The sequence below is a fragment of the Phocoena sinus genome, chromosome 2, assembly GCF_008692025.1.
Source record: "Phocoena sinus isolate mPhoSin1 chromosome 2, mPhoSin1.pri, whole genome shotgun sequence".
Lineage (NCBI taxonomy): Eukaryota > Metazoa > Chordata > Mammalia > Artiodactyla > Phocoenidae > Phocoena > Phocoena sinus.
Window position 1 is genome coordinate 175,049,361 of NC_045764.1, and position 16,656 is coordinate 175,066,016.

Below are 16,656 nucleotides of genomic sequence, written 5' to 3' on the forward strand. Positions count from 1 at the left end.
AAACTACAAACTCGAGCATCAGCCTTTTATCTTCGATTCTGGCTCTCCCACCCGAGCAAGTCGGCCTCCGGGGTATTTCTGATCCTTCCTCCTGTTATTGCCACAGAGATGCCTCGCTGGCAGGCATCTGGACCATAATTAGATCCTGGTTGTTCTCCTCCCCCAACATTCCTGCCACAGTGTCTTCTAAAGCACAAGGCACAAGTCACTCCCCAGCTTAGTATCCTTCAGTGACCCCGAACCAGAGTCAAAAACAAAGTCCAGTTTCTCGCGAAGGAGTACTAGTCTTAATCGGAAGTCTTCGTTCCTTCACTCTCAACTCCGGCCATAACAGAATACTCCTGTGTTCTTTCACGCTTATGAGCCAGACCACTCTCACTCCAGACCTTGTAGACTTGTCATGTCGCACGTCACGCCTTGTGATTGCTGACTTTCTTGTTTCCACCCCAAGGACGTGGAGTGCTTGAGGACAAGGGTCGTGCCTTGTCTCCCCACAGAATCCCTTGCACTGGGCTTTGCACATAGTGGGCATCCAACAAATGTTTGTTGAATGAATGGATACTGGTGGCATAAACTTGTCTCAGGGAAGCCCCTGAGCCCCCTTAGAGCTCCATGGTCATAAACTAATAGTTTCAGAATTATCCTTTTTGATACAGACTTATACTGGGTTTATTAAATTGTCAGCATATATTTTATTTTAAAAATGAAATGTTGGGCTTCCCTGGCGGCGTAGTGGTTGAGAGTCCGCCTGCCGATGCAGGGGACGCGGGTTCGTGCCCCGGTCCGGGAGGATCCCACATGCCGCGGAGCGGCTGGGCCCGTGAGCCATGGCCGCTGGGCCTGCGCGTCCGGAGCCTGTGCTCTGCAACGGGAAAGGCCACAGCAGTGAGAGGCCCGCGTACTGCAAAAAAAAAAAAAAAAAAAAAAAAAATGAAATGTTATTAACTAGAAGCATTGCTCTACCCCCCCCGCCCCCCACAATTTTTCACTATTTGTTTTGGAGAAACTATTAACCCACTTAAAAGACTAATCAAAAACCGTTTCTTCTGCAGAAACAGCTGTTTGAGCCTGTGCAGTTTACCTGAGGATATTCTTCTAAAAGCACACATTCAGACACCTTGCAGGCACAACTCACTTTCAGGACCTCACACGACACTACTCACTTTAGATCTTTTTTTTCTTCTTTTAGCTTTCCCATGGCAGAGCCACACAGAATAATGGAACTGCTTTGCCTGGCGCCTTTCAGGAGTGAAAACTGGGGCCTAAGAGAACACAGTGGTTTCTAAGTGCCCAGTAAGACTCAGCACCTAATCATCACGGGTGAGACACCAGTGCTTCCCGCATGTGAAATCCGCTCACTGTTGGGAGCCTTAACACCTAATGTATCTCTGCACTAGACAGACTGTGGAAGTAGTGTATCCAACAGTTAGCCTTCTTTCCTTGGAAAACTCATCTCCCCAGAGCTATGAGCGAGGCGAAGGAAATCACGTGACTCCTGGTCATGATGCAGAAGTTTCCTCACATGGTTTATGATCAAACCAAAATAAAGAAGAAAATAAAATCCCATTGGCGAAGCTGGAGCCCGATCTGCGGGGCGGGGCCAACAAGGCGGAGGCGGGCCTCGGAGGGCGGGCCGGACATCGGGGGCGGGGCCGACGGAGGAGGAGGCGGGGCAGCCTCAGTAGGTGGGGCCCAGCGGGAGCCCGTGAAACCGCCGCTCGCGTGGCTGACTGGCCTCTTCAGCCGCTACCGGGCACTTTCGAGCTCGGCAAGCGCCGCGGCGGCAAGGGTACGAGGCCAGAGGTCGGCGTTCGCGCCCCGCCGGCTGCAGAAGTTGTAGCCATCCGTTTCAAACGTGCCTGTTCCACGCCTCACTTGCCCCCTGCTCTCTCCGTCCCGAACCTCCACAGCGGTCCCCGGTCTGTCGCCTCAGTTTGCAGCTCCAGGTTCCCTCCCCCAACTCGGCTCGGCTCACTCAGCCGCCACCGCCCCCGCCACCCCGCCTGAGACCGACTCCAGCCGGAGCGCGCCGGGGTACATCGAGGCCGCGCAGGGGCGGGGATACAGGAGAGCGTTAGGGCACGTGAGGGCGCCTCGGCCAATGGCGGGGCGTCTGGAGGGCGGTGGGGCGGGGCCGGCGCGGGGGCGGCGCGGGCAGTGCAGGGGCGGGACCGCGGGCTAGGGGCGGAGCGCGGAGGGCTGGGGAGCGAAGGGGGAGGTGGAGAGGAGGGCCGGGCCGGGCTGGGCCGGGGGAGGGGCGGGGAGCCGCCGCCGCCGCCGCCGCCGCCGCCGCCGCCGCCGCCGCCGCCGCCGCCGCCGCCGCCGCCGCCGCCGCCGCCGCCGCCGCCGCCGCCGCCGCCGCCGCCGCCGCCGCCGCCGCCGCCGCGAGCCTGGGAAAGGAGAACCGTGAGCGAGCGAACGATTCAGTCCCCGGGCGGCGGCGGCGGCGGCGGCCGGGGGGGCGCCACGGCCGGGGCGGGGGAGCTGCTGCTGCGGGGGGCAGGCGGCGGGAGCGGCGGCGGTGGTCCGCACCAGCCATGCCGAATAAAAACAAGAAGGAGAAAGTGAGTCGGGTCCCGCGCCGCTGGACTGGCCGGGCGGGGAGGGCAAGGGACCGCGCGGAGGGCGGCGGGGAACTGCCCGGGAGCGGGGCTCGGCTGGGCTCAGGGGTGCTGCGAGAGCGGGGGCGCTCTCTGCCCCCTCCCGGGGTGGGGGCCGGGGGCGGCGGGTCGCGCCGGGGCCGCGGAGCCCAGGCCGGGACGGGGGTCCTGATGGCCCTGGTGGCGGCCAAGGTGGGGGGCGGCGTGGGTGCCCGCCCCGGGGCAGCGCGCGCGGTGGGCGTGAGGGGGCAGGTGGGGCCGCGCAGGTGGTTGACCCAGCCTCGCAGACGCCTGGGCAGGGGCTCCAGGGGTGAGGGTGCAGGCGCCTATCAGGGACCCCCGGCCGGGGAGATGGGTAGCGAACGGACTCCGTTTAAGGCTTAGGAAGAATCATCTGCCTTCCGGAGGGACGCTCTGGGGCTCTGAAATACTATTATTATCCTGGGTGGCGGCGGCGGCGAGGCATGCGAGCGTGCTGCGTTTGCATTTTGGGGGGGGGGTTATGTTTTTGCTTCAGGTGGAGCTCTGTAGCGTTTCAGAATCACCCCAGAAATCCTCGCTCCCAGGGTTTAGGGTGGGAAGGAAAAAAAGGGATGTGGTGTGGATCTTTCAAGATGCTGAGAGCGCTGTATAAATGTGGGTTTACCTGTTTCTGCTTAAAGTTGTCAGTGCCAGATAATGCAGACGAAGAAAACAAGGAGAATCTGAATTTGGGTGGGTGGGTGTCACATCACAATATTGTATCTCTAAACCATACGATGTAGAATTTCTTGATGGTATTGATTAAAACTATCAAAAGTCATTGTTAAATTGTATAACTATTTGTAAAACTGCATTTTGGTTTATCTGATGTTTAGCAGTCTAAACATTGAGAAGCCTAATTGATTCTGCTTTATGTTTCCCAGGAATCGCCAAAAGCAGGGAAAAGTGGAAAAAGTTCAAAAGAAGGACAAGACATAATAGAATCAGAGGTAACTATTCTTAAATATTCTCTTTCCATTTTTTCATGAACACCTTTTAACTTAGGGTAGAAAAAATGAGGGCGAGAAAACCTAGGGTCTTCTAAAATGTTTCCCTGTATGAGATTTTTTTCTGGTGTCTTTCATAACCCTCCATTTTAGTTCGCCTTCGGGGAAATAGGAATGTTTTAATGAAAGTTGTGCGTATCTGTGCTGCTAGTATTTTTAAGTTCATCCCCCACCCCCCAAATCTCAAATCTAGCAGCCCTCCTGTGGAGACGGGTTTCAGGGGCTCTCTCATACTGGAGTTGTTCAAGTTCCTGTTGGTTTTCCCATCCTCCCTCTTCCTTTACAAGGGGCCGGGTCTGTCTCTCAGCAGCTCAGCCTCTTGCTCCTGTCACCCTTGCTTTCCTGGATGCAGTGTCTGCTGCTCGTGCCCTGTGCTTTTCTCTGTTGATGTCTGTTCCCCTTAGCCTCTTTCCCCAACCATGTTGGTATATTTTGGCTTATCTAGCTTTGCTATCTTTGTGCAATCTTCTATCATCTTTCACATTTTTTTTCTTTGTAGTGGCCAATTCTGACCACTTTTGCTTCTTGCCTTTGGGCTCATTGAGGAAACAGCTGGGATGCTCCATGAGGATTGTGTCTACCTGGTGGGATTGGGCTTTGATAGCATTCGCAGAGCCAGCGCTTGGCTTTGCCTTTTCTTCCTTGTGACTAGTTGTTGAATTGGAGCACCTTGGGCTACGGGTCTAGGAGCTGCATGGACCCAGGCAGAGCTAATAGGCCCTTTTGAATCACTGGTAGCAGAGAAGCTGCTTAATTTGGTGTCATAGTTCTCCAGAGCTGGATTGTTGAAGTCCTTCGTCTTATCACAGATGACAGTAATTTACAAGTGTCAGACCCTTTCCCAGAAGCCAAATTAGAGTAGAGTTCAGTTCTGTCTGGCAGATAAGTTAAGGGACCATTATCTGCAGTAGCCTTTTTTTCTTTTTTTTTTTTTAAGCCCCAGGTTATCTTTTCCTTATCATTTGGTACATTCTAAGCCTCCCTCCTCTTCAGGAGGTGGTTTATTCCAGCAAATCTGTTGCCCTCCCCAAAGCAAAAAGCAGAAATCCGAAAGGTTCCTTAATTATCAATATTTTTGTGCCAGGCTTTCCCTGCCCTTTCTTTATAGCAGGCAGTCAAGTTTTACTGTGGCATTCTTGCATTTGACTTGATTACTTCCCTGTCCCTCTTTTGACTAAATTGATTTAAATGAAATTTAGTGGTTGCGCAAGGGTGTATGCCTTTTCTTTTCCCTTTTTTGGTTTATCGATCTTGCATTAAAACTGCTTAGACTTTCTAGTGCCCCCCAAACCTTTCTTGCTCACATACCTGTCTCTCACTGCGCGTGTCACACACACAAAAATCAGCGTGTATGTTTCATTTATTCCTGTTTTAGTGGAAAGAACCTGGCTGTAAGGATGGGAAAATGTTAAGTTTGAATCTGAAGAAAACCTCTCAGTAACTCAAAGATACCAAAGCCAATGATAAGGAAAATGTGTGTTTAAGGTGGATTTTGGGTTCTTAGATGGTCAGTTGCCCTAGATTCTTGAGGTGTGGCCTGCAGTGTCTTGAGTGTGATGCCCCACTTGTCTTTTTGTATTTTTTCTAGCGCTACTAAGAGCTGGAGCTACAGAGCTTGAAATTACCACTGAAAAATACTGAAATGTTGGGCCCTTCACTACTTCCTCCTAAGGATCCCAGAGGCAACATGGCATATTAACATGACAGTTGGCAGATCACTGTGTATATTTTGTAGGCGCACAAATTGAGGCACTTCTGTTCCTTTGAACTTGGAGTTGACCATTGCTTTTCCACTGTCTCTCTCACCTCAGTGTTCCTCTCTGTTCTTCATTTCTAGTCCCACCCCCTTACCAAGTGTGATGGACTCACGCAGGTGAATTAGACCATTACACACACTCGCTTCCTCTCCTGTCTGCTGATACTACTCTGAACTCGAATATTTTAACCTGAACCGTTGACATAGGTCTGCAGTTCCTACGCTGCTTTTCACACCTTTCTGATGTCACGTCACCTTCACAGTCAGCATTGGTTCAGGTTACCCTGTGGACACCCCTCTGTTAGGACAGTTAGCACATCCAGGGCTGCCCAGCCCGAAAGGTGCAGAGTAGGTGCTCATCCAGGGCAGAGAAGTAATCCCAACAGAGAAAACGTTAAAGAACTTGGCCTGTGGTTGACTTAAATAATACACCCCTTCAAATGTGGGGAAGGTCCTTACACAGAAGTCCTGGCCGGTGATAATCTGGCCTCAAGGAAAACAAAGGAGCAGGTGGCCAACATTGCAGACCACTTTGTGGTTAGAACAGGGGGACATTTGGTGGCGTGGGTTTTTAGCAGGAAGTCCTGCAGTAACGGATAGAGTGCTTCAGCCAGGGGCTTAGTGAATAAAATGCTGACTCCTGATGGCCGTAAACGATGGCACCTAACTTCTGTGGCCCTGTTTCCCCTGCCCTAAAACGACTCGGTGAGTTTCAGGTTTGGCCATTTTTAAGTTTATGGGATAGATTAGGCGTGACCTCTCTTGAAAGTTTTCCCTGCAAGATACCTGGCAGGATATGTCTTCCCATGTAACAGAACACCATCAAGAGTCGTAACTGCTGCTGCACAACTTTTGTCTCTTGGTAGAAATTCCTATTCCTTGAACGATGTGTATTGGAACATCTTTCTTTGCTTTTTTTCTCTTTCCCATAGAATGTTTAATGTTTGATCTGCTTATCCATACGTGTCCTGGGAATCTGTTTCCGCCCAGTACATCCTGCTGGTTTATTTCATAGCACACTTTTAAGGAGTGAGGATGCAAATGGGCTCACAGGTAACTTGACCTTGGAAAACCGTGGAGATTGACAGAGGGAGCTCATCTTTGAGCAGCTGTTCTCAGCGCAACACTCAAGTCTGTAGAAACGTAGCTAGGCTCATTGGATGAACATTTAGGATCCTAGTAAATTGCTCAGAGAGTCCCAAAGTCCATTTTAGAGGATCAGACCATGCAACCGTGGTTTTTGATACCGTTACTTTAATTTGTGTACTGTGTCCAAAGTTACGTTTTAAAAAGTGTTCGCGCTTTTTGTAAAGTGATTCGTTGTAAGCACATTAAAGGTCGTTGTGTGTTGTTCTCCAGTTGTGTGTCTTACTTATCCTGCTTCAGCTCAGTTTTGTTTGAAAGTCTCTACAGCAACTCTTATGTAATATCTGTTGCTGAAAGGAAGGCTGAACAATCCTCTCTCCAACTTGTTAGCTTATTTTGACCCCTTCTACCTTTAGTGATAACTTTGCTTTCTCTTCATGACCTATCCGTTTACATTCCCCTGGCCCCTTGCCCCCAGGGTTCCGGAGACAGGGAGCCAAGTCTTGCTGGGGTCTCATCGGTGTCGGTGGTGGAGTTGTGTCCTAGAAATTTAAACTGAGATTTTAGAAATATTTACTAATTCATCTAGTAATAACAGTAACACCCGTTACATGTTAATGGGAATAACGTTTTTATGAAAGACACCTTTCCATGAAACATTTTTTGACTCTCCAGTCATGTGACTCTGTAGCAGGCGTTTTAAGCTGAGTGAGTTGGAGGAGGACAAGGAAGTGGTTGTGTTGCTGTGTGGGTTTTCTGGGGAGGCGGCCATGACTGTCCCTTCCCGAGAAGAGAGTCCCCGACTCCTGTCCCCAAACACCAAAAGCCTCTGTCTGGAGGCTGAATTCTGAGCTCAGGCTCTCACTGGGGGCCTCCCATGCCGCTTTTTCCATCGTTCTCTTCCCGACTTTTTCTAGTACAACCCTAAACTGGACTCCGGTGAAACGCAGAGAGGAATAGTACTTTAAGAACTTTTGTGGTGGGACTTCCCTGGCGGTCCAGTGGTTCACTCTGCGCTAGTTCAATCCCTGGTCGGGGAACTAATCCCGCATGCCACGCAGCCAAAAAAAAAAAAAAAAAACTTTTTTGAAATTCTTACGTAATTATTTTATAGGAAATGGGAGTTCCCTGCTTTTAATTGCCATTCTTGCAATCAGTCCGCGTCATCTTTGCTTAGAGCCACGGCGTTCAGGAAGGATGGCTCTGCAGAGAGGACAGTCCGCTGCTGACTGGAAGGACTTGGGGTCCGGAGGTGCCGTGACCTCACTGTCCTCAGGGGAGTGAGGCTTCCCTGAGCCGCCCCCTCTTTGGCGCCCACTCCTGCCCTGCGCTACAAGCTGGCCGCTTGGTAGGCCCTGAGTGTCTCCCATGGGTGACACCGCTGCCCTTGAGCGGCAGCCCACCCTCAGCACCATGGCCAGGTGTTCCCTGTGGGGCCGCCCTGTGGTCCTGTGCATGTTCCCCAGCATCCTTGGTCAGCCCCACTAGATGCCAGTAGCTCCCCGTCCCCTCCAGTGGTGACAACCAAAAGTGCCTCTCGACGTTGCCCAGTGTCTCCTGGAGGGCAAAATGGCCCCATGTTGCAACCACTGCTTAGAAAGATCCCTCCACAGAGCATGTGCATTTGCTTGCAAATCATGCCTGGCACGTGTTCATGAGAAGAGCAGTGCTGCTGAAACAAAAGGGACATCAAAATTCATGAGGGTCCCAAAGAGCTCTGATCTAGGTGGGCTGTAGCTTTCAGGTGTTTTTCATATTAGAAACTAAAATTGAAAAATTTTAAATAGGCATTAATTCATCTAATAACACACCCATTACATGTTAACATAAATAGAGTCTTTTTTTTTTTGGTACGCGGGCCTCTCACTGCTGCGGCCTCTCCCGTCGCAGAGCACAGGCTCCGGACGCACAGGCCCAGCGGCCATGGCTCACGGGCCCAGCCGCTCCGCGGCGTGTGGGATCCTCCCGGACCGGGGCAAGAACCCGCGTCCCCTGCATTGGCAGGCGGACTCTCAACCACTGCGCCACCAGGGAAGCCCTAGAGTCTTTTTATGAGAAAACTATTTACAAAAGTTCACGGAAAAAATGGCATTGCTCTATATTTTTGCAAATCTCTTTAATGTCTGGCTTAATAAAAGACAGCTGGCCTCTCAAGTCTGCGCCTGCGTTCAGTCTGTTTTGATACCACATCTCTGGTAGCCTGTGAAAAATCAACATAACAATGGTTATAAAGGCAAAGCATGTCTTGGTGTTATCATAAAAATAGTAGATCCCAGAAGGGGCCTAAGGGACCCCACTTTGAGAACTGTTGTAGAATACTTTTTCCCATCCTCTTTCTTGCTTATCTGTATCCTTTCATCTTTTTAGCTCCAACTCAAGTTCATTTTTTCTAAAGTTTAAAGGAAGGTTTATCTCACCATCTTGGAGCGTATTTTTTCCATATTTTCAGTTTGAATAGCAATCATTTGCTGCACCAACTATTTTATTATGTATAGTGCCTTGGACAACTTTTATTTCCCTGTGATTTGCCTCCCTAACTAGACAGAGACCTTGAGGACAGCACTTTAACTTGATTCGTCTTTGCACTAATATGCCGTACATATTAGGGCCTGGCGTCAAGAGGTATTTGTTGGTGCTTTTGAAAGTGCTCAGGAAGAAGGAGAGCTTCAAATCAATCAGCTTGCTGTTTTTTTTTCTGATACTGTAAATTTGAAAGAAAAAAAAAATCTCTCGTTAAGAGGCTTATTGCTTTATCACCTCTTTGATCCTCTAAGGGAATTTTAATGCAGAATTTTCATTCATTGTAATTTGTTTCAAATAAATAGCATTATACCAAAGCAGAAGATTATAGTATTAGGTCTTTTCCTAATGTTTCTAACTTTTTTTGTAAAATTTAAGAAGACTGCAGCTGACCCTTGGATAACATGGGGGTTAGGGGTGCCAACCGTTTGCACAGTCAAAACTTCCAGTATAACTTAGAGTTGGTCCTTCATATCCATGGTCCCTCCGTATCTGTGGCTCTACATCCAGGGGTTCAACTAACCTCGGACCATGTAGTAGTGTACTACGTATTTACTGAAAAAAAGCCATGTCTCAGTGGACCCGTGCAGTTCAAACCCATGCTGGTTAAGGGTCAACTGTAGTTTATTTTTGTTTTTCGTTTGCTTTTATGTACGACCAGAGGTCAGTAGTAAAAAGCATAGTGTCATGAGACCTTATTCTAATTAAAGCATTTCAAAATAGGGTTTCCATGTAAATACAAGGTTTCCATATGATCTTTGGTACTTTATCTTTTTTTTTTAATATTTATTATTTGGCTGCTTCGGGTCTTAGTTGTGGCCTGCAGGCTCTCCAGTTGTGGCCCGCGGGTCCAGAGTGCACGGGCTTAGTTGCTCCGTGGCATGAGGGATCTCAGTTCCCCGACCAGGGATCAAACCTGCGTCTCCTGCATTGGAAGGTGGATTCTTAAAGACTGGACCACCAGGGAAGTCCCTGTCTTTCTTATTTTAATTTTATTTTGGGAGTATTTCTTAGCAGAACATAATACATATTTATAAGTTGTGTGTGTATGTACACACACAGAAATATATGTGTGTGTGTAATATATATATATATATATATATATATATATATATATATATACACACACACATACTGAGAGAGAGAGAGAGAGAGGTTTGTTTTGAGCGTCTCTCGTCCTGTGCAAGCACTGGTAAGATAAGGAGTATGCTATTGTCCTTACTCGTGAAGTACTGTTTTCTGTTACTTGTGAAGTGTCACATCTGTCGAGCTTGGACATTCAGGAGACTTGGGAGTAACTTGCCCCCCGCCCCCAGTCAGTCACACTTGTAGCCGCTGAATAGATGGGACAAGATGGAGCACATTCTTGTAAAGAGCCACCTGGAGCTTTGAGTGAGGAAATCAGATGTTTGAAAGCATCTAAGCAAACACAGGATCGCCATTAAATTGTGGAGTTCCTGAGTGTGTGTTGGATGTGGCGTGTGTGTAGCAGGTAAGCTGGCAGATAAGATCAGTCAGCATCCCTGTCCCTCTTAAATAAAAGCTCCATTACGTGATGTGTGATTCTAGAAAGAGTCCTTCAAGCGACTTACGTGAAATCATGTAAAGTGTTCCAGTTCGTGGAAGCAGCTCCGAGCGAATGCAAGCCTTGAGCCCTGCCCCACAGTGGTGGCGAGGTTTCCACCTGCGTGTGGGGAGCTGGGAGAGTCAGTCTGCACCAGCATGTCATGGGGACGTTTTCCTAAGTCACAGGGAAAATTCCTCTGACAGATCGCAACTCGAGAAAGTCTTCAGTGTTTCCTTGAATGTTGGGCACCTGCCCAGGTCAGGGAGTGATGCCATCTGGTTTGGCCCAGCATTTTGGTAACAGCCTTGCATCTTGCTGTCAGTCTGTCGTGTGGAGCGGAGACTCCCCGGGCCGTGCTTCTCCCTCAGGTTTGAGAACAGCCGATGCTGGGAAGGGCTGCTTCCCAAACGCCGGAGACAGTGTCATCTTCGTCTTCTCCACCTGGGGGAGTGAGAGAACCGGCCTAGAAATTTAACTCTCCAAGGGGGGGAGGAAGAAAATCTTTGTTAGTTGGAAGACTTTGCGTTTTCCTTTATCATAAGTGTTTTTTAAAGATGAACTTGAGCATGGCTGTAAAGGGCCGTTAGCTCCAACCTAAAGCTGGTTTTGTGCAGTGGGTACCTGGCGGCTCTGAGGTGCTGGACCAGCGCCATCCAAGAGGTTAGTTAGCCTTTAGCCACACGTGGCTGTCTAAGTTAATGAAAAATACATTAGATTGAGAAATTCAGTTCCTTGGTCACACTAGCCACATTGCAAGTGCCCAGTGGCCGCACGTGGCCAATGGCTCCCCTGCTGGACAGTAGATAGGGAGCATTTCCCACTTCACAGAAAGTTCTACTGGACAGAGCTGCCTTAGACCCTAGCAGTAGCTTCCAAAATAACTCTAATGTGAGCGCACTGAACTTAACTTTGTTAGCTGTCACTCTTCTTAATATGAAATATCAAATTTAAGATTAAATTTAAGAGAAAAGACATAAATTGGCAAAAGAGAAGGAAATGGGTAAAATCGGGTAAAGAAACAGGTGAGAAGGGGCTTTGGTGGTGAGGTGGGAAGGAGGCCCTGCTTACCACTTGGTCCAGGACCCGCCTACGTTCTAAAGACCCACACCAGAAACACAGAGGAGGCCACGCCAGTCCCCACAGGAGTGGACCCAGAGAGGCCCCAGGGAGACAGCCACCTTGTCTGCTTCTCATCTTCGTCTTTCTTTTTAGACATCTATCTTTACAGCGGCGGGGGGGGGGGGGGGGGGGGGTGGGTGCGGGGTGCAGGGGTCAGAACACACATGGTTTAAAAAAGAAAGTAGTGCGAAGTCTGTACTTTCTCATTTCACTTGATCCACTCTGAGCCCTGCATCACAGAGCAAACCTCTCTGGACTGTTCTGGTTTGCTCCGGATCGCACCGGAAGCAGTACGGTGTGGTCAGAGGGAGAGGATGGGCTCTGTAGTGGGAGGGAACATTCTCTCTCCCAGAGTCATCTTCCTCCCTTCATCTGGCCTTTCTCCTTCTCCCTCCCTCCCTTCCTTCCTTCCTTCCTTTCTTTCTTTCCTCCCTCCCTCCCTCCCTGACTTCATTCCTCCTTCCTTCCTTCCTTCCTTTTTTTTTTTTTTTTGACACATTGCCTTATCTTATTCAAAAAACAGTCTGCTCATACATGGTCCGAGAACACTGAAATAATAAAGCAAATATAATCACATGTGAAAGGTTGGTCTTCAAACATCATAGCCAATGATGCCACACATGAAACCACATCCACACCTCAGTGGCCACCAAACCATTCAGCAGAGCTTCCTTAACTGAGAGCTGTTTGAAGCTACCGGTTTGAGCACCACTGACAATGTTTTTCAAGCTCTGAATAGCTGTAGGGATCTCAGCAGGGGTTGGAGCAGCCAGCTTGACCTTGGCGTAGTGCCAGGGTATGGCCAGCTGAGGCTTCCAGTAAGTCACAGCACTGTTGGCCTGCGCTGGGGCCTTCTCCGCGAGGTTACGGACAAACTGGGCTGTGGTTCTATGACAGAAAGTCTGTCGCCCCGACTGGCCGGTTGAATGGTCATTCTCTTTCACGTTGCAGGCTTTCCCTTCAGTAGATTCACTCACTCATAGTCATCCAGCAGGTACGTTCTGAGGTCCTACTATGTGCTGAGCGCCATCGCAGGTGCTGGGGATTCAGCACAGGACACAGCAGGGCCCCTGCCCTCAAGCAGTTTGCTTTCGGTGAGTGCTGTGTGCACTAGTGTTTCCAATTTCTCCACATCCTCCCTAACACTTGTTTTCCTTTTTTTCTTTTTTTTTAAATTATAGCCACCCTAGTGGGTGTGAAGTGTTATGCCATCGTGGTTTTCATTTGCATTTTGCCTAATGGCTAAAGATCTTGAGCATCTTTTCATGTGCTTATTGGCCATATCTTCAGAGAAACGTCTGTTCAAGTTCTTTGCCAGGTTTTTTTTTCCCGGATGCACTGGGTCTTTGGTGCTGCGCACGGGCTTTCTCTAGTTGTGGCAAGTGGGGGCTACATTTCGTTGCAGTGCATGGGCTTCTCATTGCAGTGGCTTCTCTTGTTGCGGAGCACGGGCTCTAGGCGCGCGGGCTTCAGTAGTTGTGGCCCGCGGGCTCTAGAGCGCAGGCTCAGTAGTTGTGGCGCACAGGCTTAGTTGCTCCACGGCATGTGGGATCTTCCCGCACCAGGGCTCAAACCTGTGTGCCCTGCATTGGCAGGCGGATTCTTAACCACTGCGCCACCGGGAAAGCCCCCTTTGCCAGTTTTTTAAATGGGTGTTTGTCTTTCTGTTGTTGGAGTTCTTAACGCAGGCATGCCTTGTTTTATTGCACTTCACTTTGTTGTACTTTGCAGATACTGTTTTTTTTTAAAAATTGAAGGTTTGTGACAACCCGGTGCTGTCAGAGGATGGTTGGCATTTTTTAGCAATAAAGTATTTTAAATTACGGTGTGTACATTGTTTTAGACGTAATGCTATTGCACACTTAATAGACTACAGTATAGTGTAAACATGACTTTTATATGCCCTAGGAAACCAAACACTTCATGTGACTGCTTCATTGTGATGTTTGCTTTATTGCCGTGGTCTGGAGCAGGACCTGGAATTCCTCCAGTATCTCTGATATTGCCTGTACATTCTGGGTACTAGACCCTTATTACAAAACTCGCAGATATTTTCTCCCATTCCATGGATTGTCTTTTCACTTTCTTAATAAAAAGTGTCTTTTGTGTCTTTGTGTGTGTGTGTCTTTTTGATGCACAAAAGTTTTAAATTTGTATTAAGTCCAATTTACGTTTTTTCTTTCGTTGCTTGTGCCTCTGGTGTTATGTCTAAGAAACCACTGTCAAATCCAAGGTCATGAAGATTTACCTCTGTATTCTCTTAAGAGTTTTATGGTTTTAGCTCTTAAATTTAGGTCGTGAATATGACTGGTCATTGAGCTGTTTTAATTTTTGTTTATAATTTTTGTTTATGTGTGAGGTAGGGATTCCCCCCCCCATTTCATTCTTTTGCACGTGGTTACCCAGCTGTCCCAGCGTCACTGGTTGAAGAGACTGTTCTTTTCCCACTGAGTGGTCTTGGCTCTTAATTCTGTTCCATCCATCTATCTGCATGTCTGTCCTTAGGCCAGTACCACACTGCTTTGATGGAAAGGCATGCCGCTATGGGGTTTCAGCTACTGGTTACTGTGATACAGATAAAGCAGCCGTGGAGGGAGCGGGAGATGCGTTGAGTTCCGACTCCTCGCCTCGTTCGTGTGGAATCGCCACCCGGGTGCCGCAGCCGCAGCCCCTTCACAGTTGGGCTTATTTCTACTCGTTTTCCCTGCCACATCGGTGACTCGTCCCACCATCCGCCATCTGCGGGAGCCCGGGTTCCCAGAGACAACACCCCCCCCCCCCCCCCCCCCCGCCCACGCGCCTCCGCTTCCGGGTCTTGACCTCCTGTCTAGACAACCAGAAAAGCCTTCTTCTGGGCCCTTCGGCTTCCACACCTGAGCCTGAGGGCCTTTTAAAAAGGGAAAGCTTTTTGTGTCATCGCCCAGCCCGAACGCTCTCCATGGCTTCCAGCTCCTTCATATAGAGGGGAGCTCCGTAGCTTGGGCGCCTGGGGCCGCGCCAGCCTCGGCCTCGCCCCGCCTGCACGCGGGCTCTCAGTGCCGCGCGCGCGCACACGCACATACACACGTGCGCGCGCGCGCACACCCACATGTAGAGCTCCTCCCCTTCGGGTCTTCGCACGTCCTCAGAGCAGCCCTCAGACCTCGCAGGCGCCTCAGCCTGCTGTCGGGACCCGGGCAGCCCCGTGTCCCTCAGGGAACCGGCCCGCACCCCCAGCTACGGGTCCCTGTGCGGGGGCGTCCCCTCGGGGTTGGCAGAGGGACGGAGTTACAGCCGAGGGGGCCAGGAGCGACTCCTGGGCAGCGGGGAGGGCCTCGCCAGGACCTGAGCGTGGAGAGCGGGCCGCCAGGCCCAGCCCGAGCAGGGAGGTGGAGTTTGGAGACAGCCCTTAAGGTGGAGGGGGTGATGGAGCCAGGTTTTCTTTGCTAGACGCTCACTCTGCCCGTCCCGTCCCGAGGAGAGCGCTCTGGAGGGAGGCCAGAGGGAGAGGCGGCAGGCGTTCGGGTAACTGTGTTGTCCCGGACGTTGGAAGCCTTACCTCAGCGTGCGCCCTGTGGTGGCTGTCGATACCCCTGGACTCGGTCTGCTCCGTGTATTGGCCAGATCACCCAGTCCTAGTGCAAAAAGCTGCTTTCGGTAAGACGCACAGTCCGTTCTCCTGTCTGGGTAGGAGCAGCGGTGTTGTTTTTGCTCGTGTCTGTACCCAGCTGTTTGTCACGGTCATTATGTGTATAGCACTGGGTTCGGCATTACAGGAGAATAAAAAGGAAACGGACTTTAGTGTGCAGGACGTGTGTGTATGTAACAACATTGGAAAGGAGTACGTCTTCTAGGAGGGGCTGTTTGAGACTGTGGAGTAACCGCTAGGGCTTTCTGGGGGCATCTAGAGAAAGCCGTGCAGGATGGTTTTAACTTGGGGAATTCCGTGGAACAGGAGAGTTATGGACGGTGTTTGTAAGGAAGAAAGACCCATGCTTTCCTGATTAGGTGGAAAGAACGACAGACATCATGGTCAGAGCCCAAGAAAGCACATTTCGAGGAATTGGCTGTAGGAGAAAAGGGAACCCAGGCCCTGGCTCACGGTTCAGAGTTCTGTCTGTGCGTGGCAGTATGGCTTCTTGGAAAACTCTTTCCAAATATCCTTAAGCACCTTATTAAAAAATAAAGCAGCTCTCACTTCTTAGTAAAAATCCCATTCAAGGATGAGAGCATATAGTTGGGGGCTCCAGTCAGTGTGTCTCTTTGGCGCTCTGTAATTGGAAGGGGCTTGGCAGGGTCGTGTTTCTAGGACGAGTTTGATGGGCTTTTTAAAAGAGCCTGTGTGCACATACAGAGTCCATCCTTGGGCAGACAGGAGGGTGTGGGAGGAGGGAGTGTGTTGCACAAAGAATCTTGACAGCGGACACTCACCTTTGTGGCTGTCAGCCGTCACAGCTGGGGCCGAGCACAGCCAAGCTCCACAGGGCTCCTGGGCAAGCTCGACCCGTTAGCCTGCACGGATGACAGGGGACCCCCCTGGCTCTGCTGCGTGTGCCCTCACACTCATCCACCGCCTCTGCTTGAGTGTTGGCAACGCTCCAAACCTTGCGTGTCAACTGCACGTCGTGGGACAGCCTAGCTGTCACGGAGCAGGCTGGAGATGAGCACACAGAATCTGGAGCCTGGAGACGAATGCAAGGAAAGGCTAGAAGCAAGAGCATTTCCTGTTGCTCAAGAGGAAAGCGCCTTTCGGTAGGCTTTACTGGTTTTTGAGGGCTGAATGTGAGCAGACAGAGAAAGCTGTCATTTATAAGGTATTCAACTATACTAGTTTCTTGTCGGTGCTGTACAAATGACCACAAACTTAATGGCGTAAAAGAACACAAGCTCATTATCTTAGAGTTCTGGAGGTCAGAAGTCTGAAATGGGCTGAAATTAAGGTGTCAGCCTGGCCAGTCCTTTCTGGAGGCTCTAGAGGAGAATCGTTTCCTGGGCTTTTCC

At 50.1% G+C, this 16,656-nt stretch overlaps 1 protein-coding gene across 4 annotated transcripts in view; it reads left to right on the top strand.

Annotated features, from left to right (window-relative positions):
- Positions 1-2,481: 2,481 nt before the first annotated feature.
- Positions 2,482-16,656, top strand: part of PPP2R5C (protein phosphatase 2 regulatory subunit B'gamma) — a 142,666-nt gene continuing 128,491 nt past the window's right edge. For 2 of the 4 annotated variants that reach the window (XM_032618809.1, XM_032618834.1), the window contains exons 1-2: positions 2,482-2,564; positions 3,506-3,571. In XM_032618809.1, the coding sequence (XP_032474700.1) occupies positions 2,538-2,564; positions 3,506-3,571 (93 nt within the window). In that variant the 5' untranslated portion in view covers positions 2,482-2,537. The remainder of the gene's footprint in view (positions 2,565-3,505; positions 3,572-16,656) is intronic. The other 2 variants (XM_032618817.1, XM_032618851.1) reach the window with 1 other exon arrangement.